Here is a 25,152-nt window from a genome sequence, read left to right as displayed (position 1 = left end):
TGAAGAATCGTCCAACAACTGTTACACCTGCCAACAGGTAACAGTACAGGAGTTACTTCTATCACCATAGCAACTAATGGAATGGTCCAATCAACAGGAATATTGCTTTGGAGCCCCTATGTGTTAAACTTTGCACCAAAATTACTCTTTTTAGATACCACTCACTTGAGTCTATTCACTAAAAAGAGGGTTGATGATCTTGGATAGTCATATATAATGCATAGTATTCAATTATGCATTGAAGGGAGTTGAAACCGTAACTCTCTTCCAAGCTCTCCTGCGAATGATCCCTTTAGTGAATAGATAGACCCCACTGTTTTTTAAGCTCGTGCGTCACATTTATTTGGCTACGTAACCTAGGTACTAGGGTCACCGGGGCCTTGAGCCCATTGTGGCTTCAAAACAACAAATCTTAACAAACACATCTACCCCATGCAAAACTCAATAAATCATATGTGCAACACGACTGTAGTGATCTCCCACACTTCAATCCCATTACCCCAAAAAGTAACCAAAGCTATTTACCCCGCTGGCCCTACCGTTTCCATTTTTGCCGTAAATCTACTTGCCTCTGGCATTCTTGACATTTTATGGCGGACCGGACATTTACGGTGTGATCTAGCATTAAAACAAATGAAATGAAGTATGTGTACATGTTTATTGTTTTGCGTAAATGTCTGAACACCACTTTTAGAACCTCTATGGCTATATGGCCCTCTCCTTTTGTCATAGAATTATACTTAATAAACTTTATAGAACATTTCAGACTTTAACATCAAATTCCGGGATCCTTCCTTTCTCCGGGATCCTTCCTTTGCTCCTGGGCTCCCTGTATTATGCCCTGAGCTTTAACTAGTGTGATGTTCTTCTCATGAATAATGCTAAGTGGATTTCCTGGTATGCGGGGAGGCTCCAGAAAATCCCATGCGCAGACAGTGATAGTTAGTTAAATGAGATTTGTCACGCTGTCACACAGAAAAGTCTCTACAAAGTCACATTAGTCACTAGAATTTCGAGAAAAAGAGGAGGAAGGTGGGGAGAGGGTTATTATGAGAGCCTCGGCAGGGAGTGGAAGGTCACAGTGAGATGGCCCACACAGCCCAGGGCAAAAAAAGGAGTAACATTGCTTTGGTGACTCCTGAAATGCTCAAAGCCTTATATATTTTACCCAATCATAGAACAATTACAACAATTATTTAACTTTTTTATATTACCTTAAGAAATACATAAACCAGTAAAATGTATATATTTATAAATATATATATATATATATATATATATATATATATATATATATATATAAGTCCATATTATGTTAAAAGGTCAGTTTATCAAAACGCTTTAATTACGCATTTCGGCTTATGATGCTGGCTTCATGTGCTCAGAATATAATTCATGCCAGCATGCATCTGATATTCTCTGCCTGATTGGCTGTTCATGCACTTGATATTCTTTACCTAATTGGCTGTCCATTTGTAATCTTTTTTACAATTTTGTAACTAAAAACAATATTATTATTATCTTTTATTTATATACCGCCGACAATTTACGCAGCGCTTAATACAATACATATATGCTAAGTCAAACCGATACATAAGGTGGAGAGGGGCAGGCTCGCAAGCTTACAATCTTGAGAGTGGATATTGTTAGATCCCTGTTCTGCATTATCCAGGCACCAGGGCACTGTCACTGGTCGGCCACTGAACTTATAACACCTTATTAAAGTTCCCTTTAAGAGTTTTTTTATTTGGGAAATAATGAATACCAAATTCAACTTTCTGTATTAGAGGAGACTTATGTCCATGCAACAATGGAAACAAATTGCCCCAACCTTATTAATATTCATGAATTGCACTGGGTGTTTATTGTTGGGGGCAATTAATATTGTCAACCTGACACAATATATATATAAATATGTCATAAATCTGGCAAAATATAAAGGATTACAAATATTATAGAAGTTCTCTCCCACTGAGCGGAGTCAAACAGGCATCATGAACTTTAAGCATCACTGTGTTTTGCTACAAATCTCTCCAAAAGTTGGAAACACTCGTGACCTTTAAACCCAAAAGTGAACCACGGTGGCCAAAGCGAGACACTGCATTTGCCCCATGATACTGAGAATGACAGAAGTTGAAACCCAGCAGGGGTATCTGATTATGACCCGCTCTGACATTCCAGAAATAACTTTCTGGATCCCTCTGAGCAGCGAGTCCAAATAACTAATTAACCCTCGAGCAAAAGGACCCCAACCTAAGGCTAGGGTTAAAAGAGAACATTTCATGAAATACTAAGCATCGGGAGGTAAACTATTGACATCTCCGTAGGCATACATTATACAGATATGTAGAGGGAGGGAAAGCAAGTGACATTCCTTTTTAAAACACAAAAGAAAAAACAAATACATATGATAGATAGATAGATAGATAGATAGATAGATAGATAGATAGATAGATAGATAGATAGATAGATAGATAGATAGATAAATCAATAGATAGATAGAAAGATAGATAGATAGATGGATTTAGTTATCTGTAGCTGCATATCAGTGTTCTAAATTGAAGAAACTGTTATATAATTTGCAAATTTCTTTATTTAATATATTATATATACATTATTATATTAGTATATATATATAGTATATTATTAGTATATTATATATACATATATATATATATATATATATATACTATATTTATGTAATTTGTAGAACTAATAAAATGTGCCATGACCAGATGACGCCTCATTCTACACTATTTGTAGTCCTTCTTACCATTTGTAGCTGTGTGATCAAGTTGTTGGTTATTGTTGTCTAATGGATTAGCTGTTACCATAGTAACAGACTGCAAACTATGGAAAAGCGAATTTGCTCCTTTTATCATTATCGTTTTCTGCCTGTATCAAGGGTATCATTACACTATATCTAACCTTAGTCTCAGATACTGATTGTACCATGAAAGAATCTGCGATTCTACCCTGGGTACCAAAGCTTATCTTTTCTAGGGAGAAACATTACTATTCATTCATTATTATCAAAAGGATAGTCTATTCCTAGACATATCTTTCTTGTCAAAAATACATACCTGGTTTGACACATTTAAAGAAAGAATTGGTGGTGATCAAGTTGTGTAAATGAGGCAGTAACGGTGATCCAGGTGTGTAGAGATACAAATGCTTGTGATCCAGAGTCCCCATCACTGACTTCTTTACCCACCCGAATAACTATCCCTGTTTCATTATCTGGAACTATTTAAGCACCTGTCCCACCATGATAAGGGTGTAGACGTTACCCAACAGCTTGGGGTCGCCCAGTTAGGGATTTTCCCTGTTAGATTACACAGTGGAAACTGTTAGACGGAGAATATACCCACAACCCAAGTATTTTGTACTGTGACCACTAATTATGCCTCTGCTAACAAATACGTAAGTGATACTTAGATCCAGTGTCACAGATCGATAAGCTAATGTCACACTGAAATATCAAAATAATCATAACACGAGGCCAGTGTATTTTTATGGCATAGTATTTGTTTTATTGATGGTTTGGAGAATATTACATGCATGTTCACTACTGGTCCCTGGATCTTAGAAAATTAGACTTATCCACATGCACCTATATATCATATATATTTGTAGATGGTACAGAGGAGAGGATTTATAAGGACCCTACAGCTTGTGAGTAGGGACCTCTTTACATAATGTATAGGTTTGTCTTAGTCTGTCAATTTTAGTTTTTGTCTACCCCTTTAATATATGTATGTAATATTAGGGGGTAGTAGAAGTATTATTAAACACTCATCTACAGACACCAGACAAGCCAGAAGGCTTGTTTTTCCCTCAGAAATCTCATGGTGCTGCCACAACCACAAGGGATTCTGGGTAGGCACATGCAAATAAGGTTAACAATTATCACCTTTGCCTCAATATCCACTTTATACATGGATCCCTTGAAAGTAAATGGCCGCTGTACAAGACAGCCTTTAGACAAAACTCGGGAAGAGGTGCAATAGCCAGATCACCGCTGATGGACAGCTGTTTCATCCTTCATGGGACTCGAATTTAAATGGAAGGATTTCCATCACCTTTTACCCACCATAACTTATCGTATGTAATATTATATTTGTAAGAAGTGCCGAGTAAATTGATGATGCTATTTAACAATAATAATAATAATTTAAGTTTGACTAGTGGCCATTGGAGGGCTAGCAGAATCCAGTCCAGAAATACTCCCAGGCAGGTGGACCAACAAGAAGCAGACAACAAGGTCAACGCATATTATCTGGTCCAATCCAACAAACGTTCACCGAAAATGACTGCCTAGCAAGCACATAAAAGAAGCATGTGAGGAACCACTCACATTGTAAATGATGTAAGATATTCTAGACACCCATGCTGATCAGATGGGGAATTACCCTGCTACTGCTTTGAATCCTCTTATGCTTATTGACACCACAGCAGTTACGTCACAACCTATAAAATGTTTTATGCTGTGTAGCCTTTTGGACATTGATTACAATTGATTACGATTGGGTAAGGTCTCCTAAATAAGTAAACATGATAGAATAAAGGCCCACATGGCCCAGTAGTAACCCAAACACATCTGGCGAGCATTTTCCCCATGTGCACTAGCCAGTCCTGTCCAAAACACAGAATTATCATCCATATAAAATCCATAAAATGATCCAGTCATCGTGGAAAATCCACTTAACAGCCTCCATAATCTAGAGCTCCTGGTGACTATTTATGTAGAATTTCTATAAGGCACACAGAACTGCTTAAGGTGGTGGCATAAGAGCTTTAACTCAGGCCAGCCCAGAGGGCAAATGCCCACCTGCCAGTCCTCCCGTGGTATGTGGTAGTCTTTCATCCGTCACCACTTAATATCACAGCACAAGTAACTGTTCTTCAATCACACGACAAATTATAGTTTCACTACCATGAATACAAATCAGATAGGACATCATATTGGAAAGCCTTGCAAATTTTTTTATAACGATAAACACATTTTCAACCATTTGCCTTGTCCCCATCAGCAAAGGTTTGGGACCTTGTTTTGGGGAGAAGGGCTGCACTTTTGTTACGACTACTGTTCACTTTTCACTGTTCACTTTTTGGATCTCATGTATTAATTGTTTATAATAGTTGCTGGATTTGTTCTTTTTTTGGGGTATATTTCCATATATATTATATTTTGAAATATTCTAGTTCAAAAGAAAGTGACCTTACTTGCACCAATGTGTGTGGGTTCTTTGCACGTCATTCGTCCTACCATATATTATTTTTGTGATTGTTGCTACCACTCTCATCACACTCAGCCAGCTGTATACCAGAACAACTGTTACTGCTACGCACTTACTTTTCATAGTCTTTCCTGCAGTACAGCTTTTTGTCTCTGTAGAAGCAACTGCTCTCCAGGGGCTCTTTACAGGCACAGCACTGAGCACACTGTTCGTGCCACAGGCTGTCACTTATCCGCAGGAGAAAGCGGTCACAGATCACCCGTTCACAGCCCTCGCACACCCATTTCTGCTCCAAACCTCGGCCTGCAACACCAGGGGAACAATGATCAATATTTATCAATAATCTATATTAATAAGTACTGGGCTGATCAACAACCAGAAATTGTGAAAAGAAGAGTCAGTGGGGTGTGCACTGCGCTCACATTTAAAGGCTTAACCTATAACTATAAAATAGTTAAGAATTTGAAAATACACAAAGGAACAATCATTAAACATTAAGTAACATCAACAATATCTAGAACCGATTGCCTGTAAGTGATGGACAATGTTACTAATCAAGGAGCATCAACAATCATTGCAATAAATTACATTCAATATATCTATCTATCTATCTATCTATCTATCTATCTCTCTATCTATCTATATAGTATATACATATATATATATATATATATATACTGTATATATATATATATATACATATATATTGTATATATATATATATATATATATACATATATATTGTATATATATATATATATATATAATTGTTATATTTAGGTATAAATTATCTCCCATTTAATGGATCAATGGATGGATCAATATTGAGTTAGAATACTCATTATTCTAACTCATATGATATTTACTTACATATGAATCTAACCACACACAGTTCACAGTTATTACTCACAATGTCAATGGAAAGTTCAAATATAAAAGTGTACACAGTACAACTGCTGAAATGGGCTTCAAATAAAAAGTTCTGGTGACTGACTTTTTTTATCAAGATCTATTTTAGCGTTCAAATTGTGTTTTCTAAACTTTATTTTTTTAGTGGGATCTAGTGTCAATCATAGATAGATTAAGCCGTGTCTTAGCATTAAAATTTATTTTCTACACTTTAACACTTCAATAATATCTGTTGTCAATCACAGAAAAGATTGATAATAGATGAATAGATAGATAGATAGATAGATAGATAGATAGATAGATAGATAGATAGATAGATAGATAGATAGATCAAGATGTGTCATACCATTCTAATTTTGTTTTCAGTGGGATCTGCTGTCAATCATAGACACAAATATGGATTGATATACGGTGGTTGATAAATAGATGATAGATCGTTCTATATTTTATTTCTAGCTCTTGTTAATTATAATTAGTATGTCAGTATAGGAGCACAGGAGGCATCACATTTCTCAGTTATTAGTATATATACAATATGGATCCCTGCAGCTCAGTATGTGTGGATCCAACTTATTCTGCTGGTCCTGGATGACTGAACCTCCTCCAAAAATCTAATATGAAAGCTTACAGCGTATTACCCGAAGGCATCCAGGAGAAAAGGGGTTAACCTCATCGTTATTAAATCTGCTCCTTTGTAGCCCGGGGTGCGATTCCTAACCTAGCCGAGGAGCTTTAATTATGTGTGGGCAACTCTAATAACTCCCATAAATGAAAGACAGACAGACAGACAGACAGAGAGGCTGAGGGGCATAGACTTTATACACCGTGATTAATGTAACCCCCTCAGTGCCAAAGGGGTGAGCGATGCAGTTCTCCCTCCACTTGCATCCAAAATGTCAGTTAATGCTTAGTGAATAATGCCCTGCATAGAAGACATTATAATTCGATCTGGAATCCCTGAGTTTTGGAGCACAGTATTAGATCCACTCCAAGCGATCAATTAGAACATCATTCCCATTCACACAGGATAAAGATCTATCTATCTATCTATCTATCTATCTATCTATCTATCTATCTATCTATCTATCTATCTATCTATCTATCTATCTATCTATTATTAATATGGCTCTCTATATATCCATGAATATGCATATTTATCTGTAAATCTATCTATCTATCTATCTATCTATCTATCTGTCTATATGTTTACCAATCAATAAGCATATCTATATATCTATTTATCTATTCATCTATCTCTCTATCTATCTCTCAGTCTTATATCTGTCTGCATATACATCCATCTGTCTATCCTCATTTTCCTTGGAATTCTATTAACTCTTTATAAAAAAAAAAATCATCACTGAGTGTAATAAATACACACTATGTCTTTTGGCTAAAATTACATTAATGTTACCGGATTGTAAACTATATGTATTAAAAGAAACTTCTATATTTTAGATTAATAGCACCATCAGCCTATCTATGGAAGGTTCTGTAGATACTGAATGTATACACTTTTTTTATGTGTGATTAGTAACTGTATATCCCTTTCTTTTTTGGAACATTCAGCATTTGTGTTTATTTTCTGATAATTTGTTTCATGTTGATACAACTGTAAAAATACAGTACATTTTTCATTTATTAGCATAAATACGTTTATAAAAGAACCCGTTTTTATTATATTCACAGGATATGCCTGATGTAAAGTCTGTACATTATAAAATAGATGTGTATTTACTTACATTACTTTAACATACATGTATGTAATACATAGATCTAGCACACACATGTATTTAAGGATTCAAATCGTTTTTTAATATGCATATGCAGTGTGTGGGGCTTATGCAAAAAAAAGTTTTATTTTCGTATTTCAAGATATAATTGGAATTTCTCTTACCAAAAAAGGTAATCACCATACTAGCTGTATTTATAATGCAATTTAATTTCTGTAATTTTATTTTACGTTAATATTTAATTAGTAATAACATCTGGGGAGTGTGGATATTGGAAATGGTGAGGATATTAAATCCCATGGGATAAAATCAGACTTTTTTCACACAAAAAAAAAACGAATTTTGCTATATTTATTTATGTTCTGTATTTAACTTTTAAAGCACAACGGTTTATAAAGATTTCTGAAATAAAACCTAATATTATATCTGTACATTATTATCTGGATATTAAAAAAAAAATATTCAGTGTATGTGCTCTTTAATTGAAAGTGTCTCTAGAATACAATTTATGTAGGAGGAAATATAGAACGATCTCTTTGGGATTTTCATATTCTATTAGTAAGGGTAAAATCTAGAGAATTTAGTCTAGAATATTGAAGCAGCAGCTATATTTCAAATGAGATTCGGAGAACACAAATGAATCTCGATAATAAGCGGGTCTGGTATGGGGAAATAGCACTGATCTAGAACACCCACGTCTAATCTAGAAGAGTTCCTCCAGATTGCATCTTGAATACAACCTAATTTCAAATGTACTGATTGAAACCTTAAATATAAAATTAGTAAATACATCTGAAATATAGAATTTTATCTAGATATGTACGTGTTTCTAGTTTACCAAAGGCGTGTAAAACTTACCAAAGAGAGAGGACAAAGCTGCCGATGTTTCGATAACATTCTGGATATTCTCCTCCATTTTCAGTCCATCAAGCATTGTGACAAACTACAGAGACAGAAACCAAATGAAAGTCGATCTGACAATGATTTCTGCCTCTTAATTGTGCGATTACACGCTAATTAGCATGGATGGCAAACTCACTTTCAGTGGCTTCCAGAAAAATGCAATTTGGAAATGCATTCATTTTTAAATCATATTTCTAAATATCAATATTTTATCAACATAGAATATATAACTGTTGCTTTATGTGTCAAACAAATAGGATTATATAACTGATCCTTTTAGCCGTTAATTAACCCGCATTTATTAATTTATTTTACAAATAATAAAAATAAAAAAAAAATAGTAAAGTTTTGGGAATTCATCTAGTTTATATCTAGGTTATTTTCTGCATATATATATAAATGCTCCAGTAAAGCCTAACAGTAAATAGTAAGTAGTTATTTGTTGTTTACTGTATATTAATATTATATTAATTATATTAATATGAATCTATTTTAATATTATTTAGTGTTATTTCTAGGGGAAAAAAATGAAGATTATTATAGACAATTACATTTTTGGTGTATTTCACCAGTATGTCTTTTACATTGTTATGTCTTTTAACAGGAGGGAAATAAAGGAAAATTCGTGATTTTATGCGTTTTAAATAATAATCAGTTTTCTTAGAAATACGAATATAAATTTTGTCAAAATTTCCATACACAGATCTAGACAAGACAGGCATGGAACAACTCCAGATTTATCAAAGAAATACACTTTACTCTCTCCATCGGTGAAAGCAATGCTTAATATTAATGAAGAAAGCATGTTAATCTAAACCCTGCCTTATAATGTTATAATATAACACACACATGTACATTGTTGTGTTCGTATGAAATAAATACACTTGGACAGCGAATGTATGTCTTGTAAACATTGATTCTATGCATTTAGGGCTAGTTATAGGCAATACAATAAGTTGCTATGTTGGGGATTAGTACTTAAAACTCTAACACTGAGAAGGCTCATTGCACATCAGAGGTCAGTCAGTCAGCTTATTGCAGGAGACATAAATAATTCTTACCCAGCGGTATACTGTAGGCAGGATGGGTCCTGTCTTGAGGTTCCAGAAGATATAGGATGTGTGCTGTATAGCAGTGTATGGGGTCTGTGTGCTGTATAGCAGTGTATGGGGTCTGTGTGCTGTATAGCAGTGTATAGGGTCTGTGTGCTGTATAGCAGTGTATAGGGTCTGTGTGCTGTATAGCAGTGTATAGGGTCTGTGTGCTGTATAGGAGTGTATAGGGTCTGTGTGCTGTATAGCAGTGTATGGGGTCTGTGTGCTGTATAGCAGTGTATGGGGTCTGTGTGCTGTATAGCAGTGTATAGGGTCTGTGTGCTGTATAGCAGTGTATAGGGTCTGTGTGCTGTATAGCAGTGTATAGGGTCTGTGTGCTGTATAGCAGTGTATAGGGTCTGTGTGCTGTATAGCAGTGTATAGGGTCTGTGTGCTGTATAGGAGTGTATAGGGTCTGTGTGCTGTATAGCAGTGTATGGGGTCTGTGTGCTGTATAGCAGTGTATGGGGTCTGTGTGCTGTATAGCAGTGTATGGGGTCTGTGTGCTGTATAGCAGTGTATGGGGTCTGTGTGCTGTATAGCAGTGTATAGGGTCTGTGTGCTGTATAGCAGTGTATAGGGTCTGTGTGCTGTAGAATGCTGTAGAATGCTGTGTGCTGTAGAATGCGGTGTGTTGTAGAATGCGGTGTGCTGGATGCCTCTGTCTTGAGACGTCTCTCTCCCTGGCTGGTTGGACTGACTCTCTCTCTCTCTCTCTCTCTCTCGGATACTTCACTGCCCCACAGGTTAGAGGAGGGATCTGACCACTCGTGGCGTGTAGCTGTCAGAGATGTCCTGTGACCCACCCTCTGACACCTGTCACTCCTCACAGCCCAGCCAGCTGAGCCCACGCAGAGTCCTGGAGTCTGTGAGCTTTGGGAAGGGAGGCTGGAGCTGGAACTGCTTCAGCCTTCATCTCCCTGTGTGGGGTGTCTGCCGTTAAGTACCTGAGAGCTGTCAGCATCGGCTTCACACAAGGAGCAGTCCAGGAAACAACTGCTCACTCACTGGGGATGGTAATCAGGGCACATTTCTCTCTTCATCAGTAAAACCGTTGCCTGACCTTCCTCTGCTTTAATACTACACAGGCAGACATACTGTATATCCATTCCTTACTTACATATTTTAACTTCTTCCTGCCTTTCCTCTCTCTTTCAGACTTCTAAACCCTCAGTGAGAAATTCCTCCTCTATTGCCTATTTCTCCATAGTGCCAATAAATGTAATAGCTCGTTTTAGTTTATATATCCTTGCCCTTCTGATATATCATCTTTATCCAGTTCTCCATCTTGACCCAAATACACTTTGTTGAAGATGTCTTTAAACTTTCCCATATAATCCCACTTTCTTCTATCTGTCCTCTTCTATGCCCCACCCTGGCTCTGCTCATGACATTTCTTTCCCCTAAACTAACTCCTTTTACATTGTCTATTGTGAATGTCCTGATTTTTTTTTATTCCTTTCTATATCTTCATGTGAATCAATCCTGAAATGCACACACAAGAACTTCAAGATACTCTCTGAAGCAGAAACAAAACTACATCCAGTATTCATTGTACTTTATGTATGTACAGTTATTATTTTACTGTGTTCTTGAGGCTTAAAGAAATCATTGGAACTGTGCATGAGTCTACCATATGCAAAACATTGACCAGACATTGAGTCCACGGCTGGACACCATGGAGGAATCAGCTTCTCTCCAACCAAACATACTTACATGCCTGAAGTTTGCCAAAGAGCAATTTGACCCCCCCACAGCGCTACTGGAAAAATGGTTTGTGGACTGATGAAACTAAGGTTGAATCGTTCGGGAAGAACACGTAGCACTACGTATGGCATAAAAAGGGCACCATATACCAACATGAAAACCTCATCCCAAAAGTGAAGTATAGTGGAGGGAGCATCATGAATTGGGGCTACTTTGCTGCCTCAGGGTCAGGACAGCTTGCCGTCATCAAGGGGACCATGAATGCCCACGTTTCTTAAATTATCATACAGGATAATGTCGGGGTGGCTGTCCACCGGCTGAAGCTCAGTAGAAGTTGGGTGATGTAAATCTACTACAGAATGGCTTAACAAACAAACAAAAGTGGAGCGATCCATTCAGAGCCCATAACTTAACCCATTACAGATGCTGTCTAATGACCTCAAGAAAGCCATTCACACCAGACATCCTAGAAATATGGCTGAGGTTAAGCAGTTAAGTAAGAAATAAGGTTCCAAAATTCCTCCTGAACATTGGGCAGGTCTGTTCCGCAGCTACCAGAAGCACTTGTTTGAGGTTATTGCTGCCAAAATAGGTCCACCTCCCTTTGTCAAGTCAAAAGCACTACTTATCAAACATAGATATACAGCGCTCATGCAAACTCCTATAATTTATATAGCACCATCACATGTTGCAGCGCTGTATAATGGGTAAACAGGACATATTCAGTAGTGCATCACAAAATCAATATCACAATCTAGAAGATCACACATAACATTAATTGTGTGCATACTTAGTATAGAAAGTCAGTTTGTCCTTTTAATCTGAATTATAGGTTTCTGTAATAGACATCATTTTGGCTTGTTAGGCCACTAAACTTCATTCCCACACATATTTGTATATTTCTATACAATAGTAACAGTCCCATTCTCAACTAAACCTATGCAAATGAATGCTGTTTAGAAAGAAATGACTAGCAGAAGCGGCTTAAATTAAGTGTTATTTATGCAAGAAGGCATAGCATGTATTTATTACAATTAGTGATCAATTTCATAAATTGTTACCTACAGTTTGCAGAAAGAGCATGGAGCTTGCCCTTTCCAAATGAGGATAGACAGATGGATGAAAAGATACCACATAGGATGCCACACACCAAATAGTAGGGATATACACATGCATATACTAGCCCATATTGCTTTGTACTAACGGCCACACAAAGACCACCAAGCAGGTGGGCACCATTGTCTCCGGCACTGTCAAAACTGGATCCTGCTTGGCATGAGCCCAATACCCAATGCAGCAATGCATCTTTGCAGTGGGATTTACACTTGGCAGAGATCTGGGCAGTAAAAGAAGAAGCTGTGTGTATATATATTTGTGTATGTGTAGAAACAACAGAGAGTCTCTGCAGGGTTATATAGCCAGTTTACGATGGACATTTATAAAGAGTGTATAGAGCTGTCACCCTAATTATATGGGACAGGAGAGTTCCCAGGGGTAGATGAACAATGACCAAGTGTATAAGCACAACTGATTGGTGAATAATACTCAGCCGGCCAATGCAGCATATCAAGTACCAGCAATGAAAATAAATCATGGATTTAGGACATTTCTGATGAGGAATAAAATGATATTGACTATCGGTTAGAGTGACCATGTTCTCAAACACATCTACTCATCTGCTGGAAGCTGAGCAGTATGCTGCTCTGAATTCAGCTGGAAGAACATAACATTCTTTTGGTCATTGCATGTATCACGAAGTATACTGACATCTCACATATACTCTTTTGGGTCTTTTTTTTAATAAATAGGTTATTCATTAATTATTATTATTATTATTATTATTACATTTGATTGCCAGCAAGTTAAGCAGTGCTGTATAAATTAAATTGGACAGTTAACACATACACAGCAAATATACATTAATACATACAGACACATCTGGTTGGGAGCCTTGCCCTTGAGTTTGCCGTCTAGCCTTATGGTACTTTCATACAAAGTTCCTGGCAGGAATACTGGGCTTTCGAGGGCCGGGCTCATGAGCTTACAATCTAAGGGAATAGTATGGGCAATTGCAGCAAAAGGAGGGGGGTAAGAGTAACTCTCTTGTAGCAGTAGACAGAAGTGGTTTCAGCATGGAATAGGACTGGGTTAGTGCTTGGTTTTACTTTGTAGTAAGCAGGCTGCTTGTAATAATTATTATTATTTATATAGCGCCATCATATTCTGTAGTGCTGTACAATGGGATGGTATAGGAAAGCTACAAGAGGAGAAAGAGAGAGATAAAATGGGAAATAAGGCTGGACCTCTCACTGGTTTATATGGCTATATGATAGAGAGCATCAAGCCATAAATTACCGTAATTGTAGAAGAAGAAGAAGAAGGCAATCTCTATAGGCAGTAGGTACATTCATTCGTTATGCTGAACGCTTTTTTACTACAATGATATAGATAAGGCAGGTAAATCTAAACATAAAATAATGATTACAAATAATATAATGGATGGTTTGGAATCCCAAATACATCTTACTTCTTTGGAAATTATTTTTATTACTATTTTTTCATGCTTGGGTAAAATGTATTTGTAAAGGGTCAGTTTTAATATATCCATGATGTTTTTTGTAACCTTAATACATACTGTTTATTACTATGATGTGCCCATCCACAACATTCAAGATTTCAACTTTCCAACCTGGCCTGTCCCTTCAGTCACTAAGAATGCATCTGCCTCTTAAAGTTACCGTTCCATCTTCTCCATATAAATAATATAAAAAATAAAACATGGCCAAACCTTGGCACAGAACTCATTCATATTTAAAGAAACTGATTTTTATGGTTTCTAGCCATGTGACTTGTGAAAATGTTGCAGATAGTTTAAACAACTTTGTTGCCATAGCAGCAGAATAAATGTATTCCTGTTTTATGTGTTTGAGCTACTGGAGGGAAGAATAACATGGCTGATATGCTCAAAACCCACCCCTGTCTTTCAGGCATGAACCCAGCAGTGACCTGTCTGTGCCTCTGGCAAGCTAGGTTGGCTAGCATGCTGGTACATTGAAAGGAGAAGGGCTCAGTTGTCTTTTATACATGAACCCCCTGCCTGCTACAAAGACATACTGAAATAGACATGTAAAAAATATGTGACCATCCCTTTAAAATGTTCTAACTTACTTCAGTTGGAAAAGCAATTTCTGTGGACAGAAACATTGTTGCATTGCAAGGAAAACTCATGTTGCAAGTTTTCATTATCCACAAGCAACATAAGATAGTTTGGCAAAGTTACAACTTGTAGTTGAATACTGAATAATATGAGCTTATAGAACAGGGGTGTTCAAGTTTTTTTTTTGCAGTGGGCCACTTCATCAGAATTGTATACGTGCGCGGCCCGCACTCATTTTTAAAGATTAAAATAAAGTAAATGACACAAAACCTTTACTTTTCCTCTCACTGATTTCTGGGCCTAGAAAGTGTTGTGACTACAAGTTCAGGATAATTAAAAATGAAATAGTTCTATTTATTCTAGGGATGCACCAAAATGAAACTTCTGGATCAAAACATTCACTTAGCCAAAACCGAAAACGACCCCCCACCTTTAAAAATAATACTAAAAACTCACATTTTTAATAAAAGTAGGTAACACACCACAATTGGACAAAAAAATTTGCAATATGACTTGGCATATCATACCCAGGCAGGCAAACAGTAAATGCTGGTATCTAGGCATGATGGGACTGTGCTTGCTGTGATTGCTGTTAGCAATCACACTCCTATCATGCCAAGTCAGCCAATACACGCTGGTACAGGGTGGCTGTAAGTGATGTGCAGACCCCATACTGCTGGCAGCATCAATACACAAGGGGGGCAGCTAGCTAGGTTTCAGCATGTACTGGCTGACTTGGCATGATAAGAGTGTGATTGCTGACAGCAATCACAGTCCCATCATGCCTAGGTTCCAGCACTTACACATCCAACCAGTAAATGCTGGAACCTAGGCATGATGGGACTGTTATTGCTGTTAGCAATCACACTCCTATCATGCCAAGTCAGCCAGTACATGCTGGAACAGGGTGGCTGTAAGTGATGTGCAGACCCCATACTGCTGGCAGCATCATTACACAAGGGGGGCAGCTAGCCAGGTTTCAGCATGTACTGGCTGACTTGGCATGATAGGAGTGTGATTGCTAACAGCAATCACAGTCCCATCATGCCTAAGTTCCAGCACTTACACATCCATGATATCACACACACTCATTCATTCATATACTCATTCATTCACAGATTCATTCCCTCAATCACGCATACTCATTCAAACACCCTCCCCACCCCCTTACCTGCACTGCAGCTCCTCGATGCCGCTCACAGACTTCAGCTGGTAAGTAGCAGGGCTCTTGTTGTAGCAGGGCTCTTGTTGTAGCAGGGCTTGACATACGGCCCGCGTCAGATCAGTTGCCCTGGCTGCCGATTTTACGCGGTTTTTACATTTTACTCATGTTGGACCTTGTTGGACCTCATGTTGAGGCCTCATGTTGGACCTCAGTTTGCAACTTCTGTGGAATTACTAAAGTGTAATTTATCCATATTTACAAAAAATAACTGGCAATTATAGAAAGAAAAAAAATTCTCCTTTTTTGGTTCTAATCATTGAATCTTTTGATTCATGGTAATTGTAATGATGTAATACAGTGGAAGCTGAAGGCCATAATAAATTGACCCCTGTCCTTGGTACTGAACAACACATATGGTACAGTTTTAACTTGCTGGTCCATCCCCTGGAGATACAATAATTCTGGGTGTGAGCACATGATGGCTCTGTGTTTTAGATTGAACAATGAGCTTCATGGGTAACAGGAGAGGCTGTAAATATTGGCAATCTTCTCCATAGAGCTCTTCTACATATAGTTTCTAACACCAGTTCCAGTTTACCATTCAATGGGAGGTATTTTAGAATATAAGCCACTTGCAGTAAGTTGTTTCATCATGTCCATCAAAACACTTGGTAATATATGCATAGTCAATACTTTTGATTCCCAATAAATTAACCAAAAATAGGACCTATAAACTCACTGAAGGCACTACTAATTGTATTTCAAGGAGAATAAGTGGCTTAAAACTGTGGCATATCAATAGATACAATCCTATAAAACCTTCTCTACCAAAAAGCTGTAATACCCTTATGACATCACATGCCTAGGTGTAATTCATTGTCCTTAAGAAATTAACCTTAATCTGCTCATAGAGATCATAGAGGTAATATTTTGTCCTCTCATTTCTGGTGACATGTCAGTGTCCTTTTTGTAGCTTCTCCCGAGAATCTAGAGTTGCATCTTCATCATTATGAAGGTTATCAATGGCTTTGACATGGAGACAACAACTACATGTTCAGGAAACTTGTCAAGTCCTGCCTAACAGACACTTACCAAGACAGGCACCATTCTTATTCAACAAAGGGACACTAAGGAAGTCCACTGGTGGTCAGTATGTATGGATCTGTTATTCTATCGCCATCCAGTGGCTATATGTGGAACTACAAGTAAAGAAATATGGTTAAAGGACAGGTAAAAACTGTATCCATGTTAAAATGTCATGAATAATGATTAGATTTGGGTATAATTTATGTTGATACTGTCAGCGACAAAGCTGTTATTTTATTTCCGCTTTACTCTTATAGAGCGTACATAAAGGAGAGAGAGACCTCACATATTTGGACCTTATTTGACATGTACTGAGCAAGACATATATATCCCAGTTATAGGGTTAGACATAAGGGCATAAGATAAAGCCACAAAATAATTAGCTCTATGGTTTTATAGTAGGCATAAATGAGCCAAATGGCCCTAATTTGCAGACAAATTATTTTGTGTGTTTTCATCATGGTTTAAGGGATTTCATAAGTAATACGATTTATCATTAAAATAATTAACTTTGCCAGCCCACAAAAATAAAAACACTTTTTATTTATACTGGTAACAAGACTCAATAACCTTACACATGACTGCCCTCTAGTGGTGTTTTATACACAAAACAGCTCAGTATATTCCGCAGTAAGACTTATGTTACTCTACATCACTAGAACAAGTCCCCCTACATCAGTATGAAGACTACCATGCAAAAAAAAAATATTTATCAGTTTATGTACTAAAGGGACAGTTGGCAAGAAAGTTGAGGATTCAACCCCCTCACTTTACTATTCATTATGAAAGGCCAACACTAGTACATTTCTATACTGTGAAGGGCTAAGCTGGCCCTGTATAATGTATAATTCAATGTGTGAGGATACTTTGATGAAATCTTGCTGATTTAACAATATGTTATAGAGAGCCAATTAAGCTCTTCCAGTAGCAGAAGGCTACCACAACTCCCCTGCAAACTCTCCTACCAGCTCTCCCTTTAGCCAATAGAACCCTATTTATACAATTATGTGCCAGGTTTCACTGACATACTGTCCCTGTGTGCCATGTTTCATTGACATACTGTCTCTGTGTGCCATGTTTCCTTGACATACTATCTCTGTGTGCCATGGTTCATTGACTCTGATGTTCCAGGACACAGAGTAACATGCAAATTAATTTTGTTTCTGAAAATGCTAAATTTCCAGTCTTAATGGTATAGTAAATATACTATTTAGAAAATAAAAGAAATAACGCAGACAGTCATTGCAGATACGTCATACAAGTTTATTGTTAACAGATATACATTTTTTTAAAACTTGAAATGCAACAAAGGGATAAAGGGTACACAAGATCCCCCAGCGTTACATCAGCGCTTATGCAACAAATTATTATAAATTACACATAACCATCCAAGCTCTTCTTGCAGCAGAAGTTTTCTAGGCATGGAGTTAAATCACAACTCTACAGACAACTCCACAAGTCTAAGATATAAAACACATTATATCACTTGCATGAAAGCCAGTTATGGATATATTTGATATTATCTATTCTTGGAAAGCTGCGCAGGCTCACACAAAAGACACCAACTCCTAAAAATGGGTCTATAATGTTACGTTGGATGCTTTCATTCAAACCCGTGGAACCTTTACTAGTAATAAACCAACCAAAAAATACTAAACATAGAGGTCTGTCACAAATCTATGACAGCTGTTCAGGGATTTTGTTAAAGTTTATTCTACGGCTTGTAAGGTGGAATTCACCATATTACCAATATGTACCCAGTCTGTGCCTGAAACCTGGGACTGAACAACAATACAAAACTTTATTGTTACTACCCTCCATGTTAGGCTGTAGCTGTGCTAACTATATATACATATACATATACATATACATATACATATACATATACATATACATATACATATACATATACATATACATACCATCTTCAGTAAAACCTGTGCCAGCAGTATGTTGAACAATGTTTTTCTGTTTAATAAAGTTGCATTGAAAAAAAAGATTGAATGAACTTTATTGTTCGTTTAACGCGATCACAAAGTAACAGAGGTATCTGGGAGCCGCTAAGGTTACTGGAAGGTGAGAGTTGTTGATATATTATCGGAATGTATCGCGTTTATGTTCGTAGAATGGCACCGTGACGCGTTTTCCGCACCTGTAGTAGGATATAGTCTGCGTGCATTTTTATTTTTTCGCGTGGGGAGGATTTAATTGTAATAACGGAGGGGCTGGTCTCATTCACTATAGCTGCCTCTCGCCTTCCTTCCACGGGGGGCGGGGCCTCGTCAGGGTCTTATGGGTATTTGATGCTCTACTTTGCCTTGGGTTACTATATCTGGATTTTATTAATGCCCCTGTTCTTCACATTGGAAAGAGTAGACATGGTGCAGTAAAGAATTAGAATATGCTTCCTCTCTATTTCATTAAATGGGAAATATACATAGGACATTGAATTTGATGCCATTTAAGACCCCTTAGGCCAATTTAGTCTACCTGGTTTTCCTCCTGTTTTAAATACTCAAACCATAATCAGTCATTAGTGCCGTCACATTCTGGATACACATAGACGTATCCCGTTTATATTTAACATGTACCTCTTTGTATGAGAGACTGTCCCACTGATCTACTACCCTCTTAGCAAGGTAACGCTTCCTTACATCTAAGCCTCTGACCCTCTAGTTTTAGATTTTGTCTCTGTAGACACATCTGATCACATCCCCCGAAACAATAGTGTTTAAGGTTGGTGTAATAAAGAGACCCTATTCCTGGTCGGGCCGAATAATATTTTAGTATTCTAAGTAATTGTCGCAGCTGCCTGTGTAATTTGTAAATGGCATTTTAAGCTAATTGATTACTTATATTGTATTTAAAATTTACATATTGGGGTTAGGGTTAAAAAATATCCTGGTACAAAGTTTGAAATGTCTACAGTATCTGAGTGGCCCCCAAATTTTCATGTGGTCCCGCTTGCAAATGCCTGTGCCCAGTGGTACGCTCGCTACCAGACAGTTCGAGTGCAGTGAGTTTGTGGATGGGGTGGTCTAATGAGACTCCCTATGGGCATGCGCAGAAAGAGCTACCACTGATTTCACTGGGATCTCTCCTGCCATTGACCGGCTATTTATTGGCATGAAAACTGAATCACAAAGGAGGTGTTGCACTGGTGCTGCAGCTTCTTCGAAAGTTTTTTTTAACAATGCCTATTAAAGTACTTAAAGTTATTTAAAAAACTTCATTGGTGAGGCTGCAGGGCTTGACAAATTTGTTGTGAATCTAGGCGCCAGGTAAAAAAGTTAGGAGCCAGGATTTTTTTAAACTAACAGTTGGTCAGGAGGGATCCGATCATCATCAGCCCACTTACTAAACTCACAGCGTTTGACCTGGAAGCACCCTGGACTTTCAGGTCAGTGCTGGTTTTTTTTTTTTAATTAATTTTTTTAACTCTTTCGATGCTGATGTTCCATTGGAGCACAGCATTGACTGATATTTAGTCCCCACAAGCTTGTGGGGACAAATGTTAACCCCTGCAATTCCACGAATGTGTCATACACAATTGTGGTATTGAAGGGGTTAACGCTGCACTGTCGCTCACATGGAGCGATCAGGCAGCAGGGGGGTGTTGGGGCTGCTCTCCACACTCATGGGGAGACCAAAGAACCCTCTTCCCCTGTCCCTGAAGCTGCCTCTGGCAGCTGGGAAGCAATTGCTGGTCTATAGACCAGCCATTGCAGGGGGGAGTCTCTGATGACTGCTGTAGGCTTCCATGCCTACAGGAATCATCAAAGGGCTTGTGGGGGCTCGTTTTTACTGTTGCTGGTCTGTCTGGGCTTCAATGCTGCGGCATTGAAGGGGTTAACGCTGCACTGTCGCTCTCATGGAGCGATCAGGCAGCAGGGGGGTGTTGGGTCAGGTCCCCACACTTGTGTGGGGACCCAATCAACACACAACCCCCTTCCCTGAAGCTGCCTGTGGCGGCTGAAAACACGATTGCTGGTTTTGCAGCAACCGCGCTTTCAGCCTACAGGATCACTCCGTGGGAGTGATCTCAGGCTCGGGGGCAGACAGCAGCAGCGCCCCCGTGTGGTGACTCAGCCTCTTACAGCCACAATTTTTTCTGGATGTAAGGCACGACAAAATTCTCTGTCGCCATGGCGACCTGGCGCCTGGGATTTGTCGAGCCCTGCTTTAATGGATGTCAGAAACATTGTTGCAGGAGTGCCTTGGGTGTTGGTTGGGTTTATTACCAAAAAAGTGCAAGTAGAATACAGTAATACCGCATTGGCTCGATTATAGGCTGCACCCTTAAAGTTTGGTGCTATTTTAAAGAAAAAAATATTTTTAAAGAATGCCACTCTGCACCCCAGATATGCTTTATAACCCCAGATATGCCACTCTGCCCCCAGATATGCTACTCTGCCCCTAATATGCCTACCTGCCCCCAGATATGTTTTATGCCCCCTAGAAGTGCCACTCCTCTCCTCCTGACTTACCAATGCACCCCCAGACTCCCTGGTGTCTAACGGGGCCGGCGGATGTCTGTGCGATAAGCACCAGCGGATGTGCCGACAGCGGAGGTTGTCTACGTGCATCACGCAGACGTCCACGACTGCCGGAGAGGAGGATCCAGGTCCCCTGCAGTGGTGTGGGGGGTCTGGATCCTAACCCTGCTGCTTACCCGTAGCAGGGCTAAATGAAAAAGAAAAAATAAACGCGCCCGGAGCTGCATGTCCCGGGCGTCGGGCAACGCGAACTGCGCATCCCTGCGCTAAACCTCGAATATGGACAACATTCCCACTTTAACCCCTTAATGACAATTGCCGGTCCTGGCACGGCACGGAAAAGCATGTGCTTTACGACAATTGACGTGCCAGGACCGGCACGTCTTTAAACGGGTGCAGAAAGCGATCTACTATCGCTTTCTGCACCCAAAAAGCGTTGCTGAATGCCTCGACCTCGAGGCATTCAGCAACGCCGCGATCGGCACGAAGGGGCCATCTCTGGCCCCTCCACGGGGCGTCAACATCCGCCATACTTTGTATGGCGGCGGACGCCCGTTTTAAAAGCGTTTAGGAGGCGATCGACGATCGCCTCCTAAACTTAAATGGTGTCGCTGGAATGCCTCGATCAGGAGGCATCCAGCGACACCAAACACTAACCTTTTGATGGGCTGTGACCGCTCCGGAGAGCGGTCACAGCCGCAGCTGCCGGCAATCTTCGCCATCAAGGAAGATGGCCGCCGTCCTGTAACAGGAACCACAAATTTTAAAAGTTTGCTAGATGGTCCAGACCATCTAGAGAACTTTGGCTCCACTTGCAGGTTGAATACAGGTACTGCATTCACCATGCAAGTCAATGGAGCCCAGCTTTCTAATCACAGTGTGATTAGTAAAGATAAATTAAAAAATAAAATAAAATTAATAATAATTAGAAAAAAATAGTAAAAAAACAGTAAAATGTAAAAATCATTTCCCACTGATGTCACTATCAGGGGAACCTCCAAGTTGAAAAAAAATGTTAAATTTTTTTTAAAAAAAAATAATATTAAAAAAAATATATATATATTAAAAATATATTTTTGTGAGCAAGTCCTAAAATTAGCATATTAGCTTAAAACAATTCTCGCATGGAAAGAGTTAAAATACTGGCATATTAAATGCCCGTGGGGTGTCTACTTTTAAAAAATGTATGATTTGATGGGGTAAATTGAATGGGCCAGGTTCAACAACGTCCCAATTAACACGGAGGGGAAGGATGGCCACACATCTAATTTCCAATTAGAAAAATGCACACGTACCAAATGTGGCCTTTTAGTTCCCCCAAAAAATGACACACCCATGCATGTGGGGTATCACTGCACTCAGGAGATGTTGCTGAACACATTATGGGGTGTCGTGTGACAGCGGCATATACCAGGAGCTGTAAATTCATACATAAAGTAGGTGTGTGTGGGAAAAATACACACACAAAAATATTACTGCAAACTTTGAAAAAATGCTGGTGGTAAAATGTGTGCATGCAAAGAGTTAAATACCAGCATTTAAAATACCCTGTGGTGTCTAGTTTTGAAAAATATATGGTTTTGTTGGGCACACTGAAATGGCCCGGCTCAAAGATGTACCAAATAGGGCATGGGCAGTGGATCCCAAATGCCAAAGTTCAACATTGAAAAAAGCGCATGCCCCAAATGTGGCCCTTTTGCCCCCAAACAGCCAGGCAAAATCATTCATGTGGGGTATCGCTGCGCTCAGGAGATGTTGCTGAACACATATTGGGGTGTTTTGTGATAGTGACATAAACGAGAACATTTTAATTCATACCTGAAGTAAAATGTGTATGACAAAACAAATGCAAAAAAATGACTACCATAAAGTTTGACAAAGACTGGTGGTAGATATGGTGCATGGAAAGAGTTAAAATACTAGCATTTGGAATACCCTGGGCTGTCTAGTTTTCAAAAATATATGACTTGATCGGGTAAATTGCATTGGCCGGCTTCAAAGATACCCGAAATGGCACATGGGGGGAAGAATTACCAGATTTGGAAAAAATGGCTTTGAAATAGCAAAACGCTACCTGTACTTATTGCCCCATAATGGGTAGAAAAAAGCAAAAAAACATAAAAACATTGGGTATTTCTAAACTCAGGACAAATAGTAGAATCTATTTAGCAGGTTTTTTCATTACCTTTTATAGATGAGTAAAAGATTTTTCAACTAAAAGTTAGAAACAGTCATTTTTTTCTAAATTTTTCACCATATTTTATAATTTTTTTAATAGTAAATAATATGATACAATCAAAACAATGTCATCTAAAGAAAGCCCTTCTTGTCCTGAAAAAAACAATATCTAATGTGTGTGGGTTCAGTAAACGGGAAAGAAGAAAATTACACCTAAACACAAGCAGCGCAGAAATGTTAAAAAGGCCATTGTCACAAAGGGTACAAAAAGTAAAATCAGCCTTTGTCTCGAAGGGGTTAAAGACCTAAAGTGCGTGGGGGGGAGTGCCGCCTATATTCGGGCCAATACGGTATTTTATGGAATATTCTCTAAGAATATAAAAGTGCAATCATTCTAAAAAGTTCATTCTCCACAGTGCTTCTCCATAGTTATGTAAGATATATGTAAAAAGCATGCCAAACACACTGAAAAATACTTAAAGGCTGCATACCTTCAAAAAAACACTCTAAATCATAGCAGATAATCTAGCCGCTCAAGCACACGTTGCATATATGGAGATATTTGTGAATCACGCATGATGGCTCGTGTCATGTTGTCGACGTGATGGTCACTTGCTGGGACCTGCAGTGGTTCAGGTAACTGAGGATGAGAATGAGACTTAGCAGATACAGGGCCCAGCACACAATCAGCTGCCTCAGGCTATCTGTAGAGAGCGGAGGAGAACCTTTTGGTTATTACTAGTTATGCAGTAATCATATGAAAGGAGAGCATGCCTTCATTCATACCACCCATCTAATGCAAGGTGTTCCCAAAAGTCACATGGAGCTCTGGTTGATCCAAAAACTGCTTAAGTAAACCTTAATTAGCAAGACCCTGTAAGTCTGGTTGGACCCTCGATGACAATTAATGATAATTCACGATAAATCCTACATTTTCATGTAAGAATATTTATTAATGTTGCTTTGCCTTGTACCCAGCTATGGCCATTAAATAGCATGAAAATACCTCTATCGCTTCTTCTTTCTGGTTCGACATGGAGGCTAACTTGACTGTGCTTGCATACGGATCTTGGACGTTGCCGTAGTCTCGTCACCCAGCATACGTACTCTCCTGAATCGTTTACCTTCACACTTTGTAGTTCCAGGGTAGCGTCCCTGAGCTTCACCCAGTCCGTGTGCATAGAGGTCCTGTTTGCATAGTCCTCGCTCTGATTTCCCCATTTCTCGTGTCCATTCTGGAAATATACAACAAGATCCTCCATTCCTTCTCTTTGCTTTTGCCATAACACTTTACCGTCTGTAGGGAAATCCCATAAGGATGGAAAATGACATGGCAAAAGAATAGTAGACCCAGCCGTTGCGTTGACCTCCATCTTAGAAAAGGAGCAGCGCGAGAAGTCTGTATACAAATTAAAAAAAACACAATCATTTTCAAATAATTTACCTTGGACTGCTCTTCAACCGCTTATATCTTTTCTGCAACA

General features: G+C 38.7%; 1 protein-coding gene across 1 annotated transcript in view; it reads right to left on the bottom strand.

The window, feature by feature from the left end:
- The window catches only part of LMX1A (LIM homeobox transcription factor 1 alpha), a 39,318-nt gene extending 29,370 nt beyond the window's left edge, over positions 1-9,948 (bottom strand). The window contains exons 1-3 of the mRNA XM_053468745.1: positions 9,847-9,948; positions 8,741-8,825; positions 5,357-5,543 (exon numbers count right to left, since the gene is read on the bottom strand). Coding sequence (XP_053324720.1) covers positions 5,357-5,543; positions 8,741-8,816 — 263 coding nt within the window. The 5' untranslated portion in view covers positions 8,817-8,825; positions 9,847-9,948. The remainder of the gene's footprint in view (positions 1-5,356; positions 5,544-8,740; positions 8,826-9,846) is intronic.
- Between the last annotated feature and the right edge of the window lie 15,204 nt (positions 9,949-25,152).

Source organism: Spea bombifrons, chromosome 6 (genome assembly GCF_027358695.1).
Source record: "Spea bombifrons isolate aSpeBom1 chromosome 6, aSpeBom1.2.pri, whole genome shotgun sequence".
Lineage (NCBI taxonomy): Eukaryota > Metazoa > Chordata > Amphibia > Anura > Pelobatidae > Spea > Spea bombifrons.
Note: the sequence above shows the minus strand (reverse complement) of the source record. Positions and strands in the feature narration are given on the sequence as shown.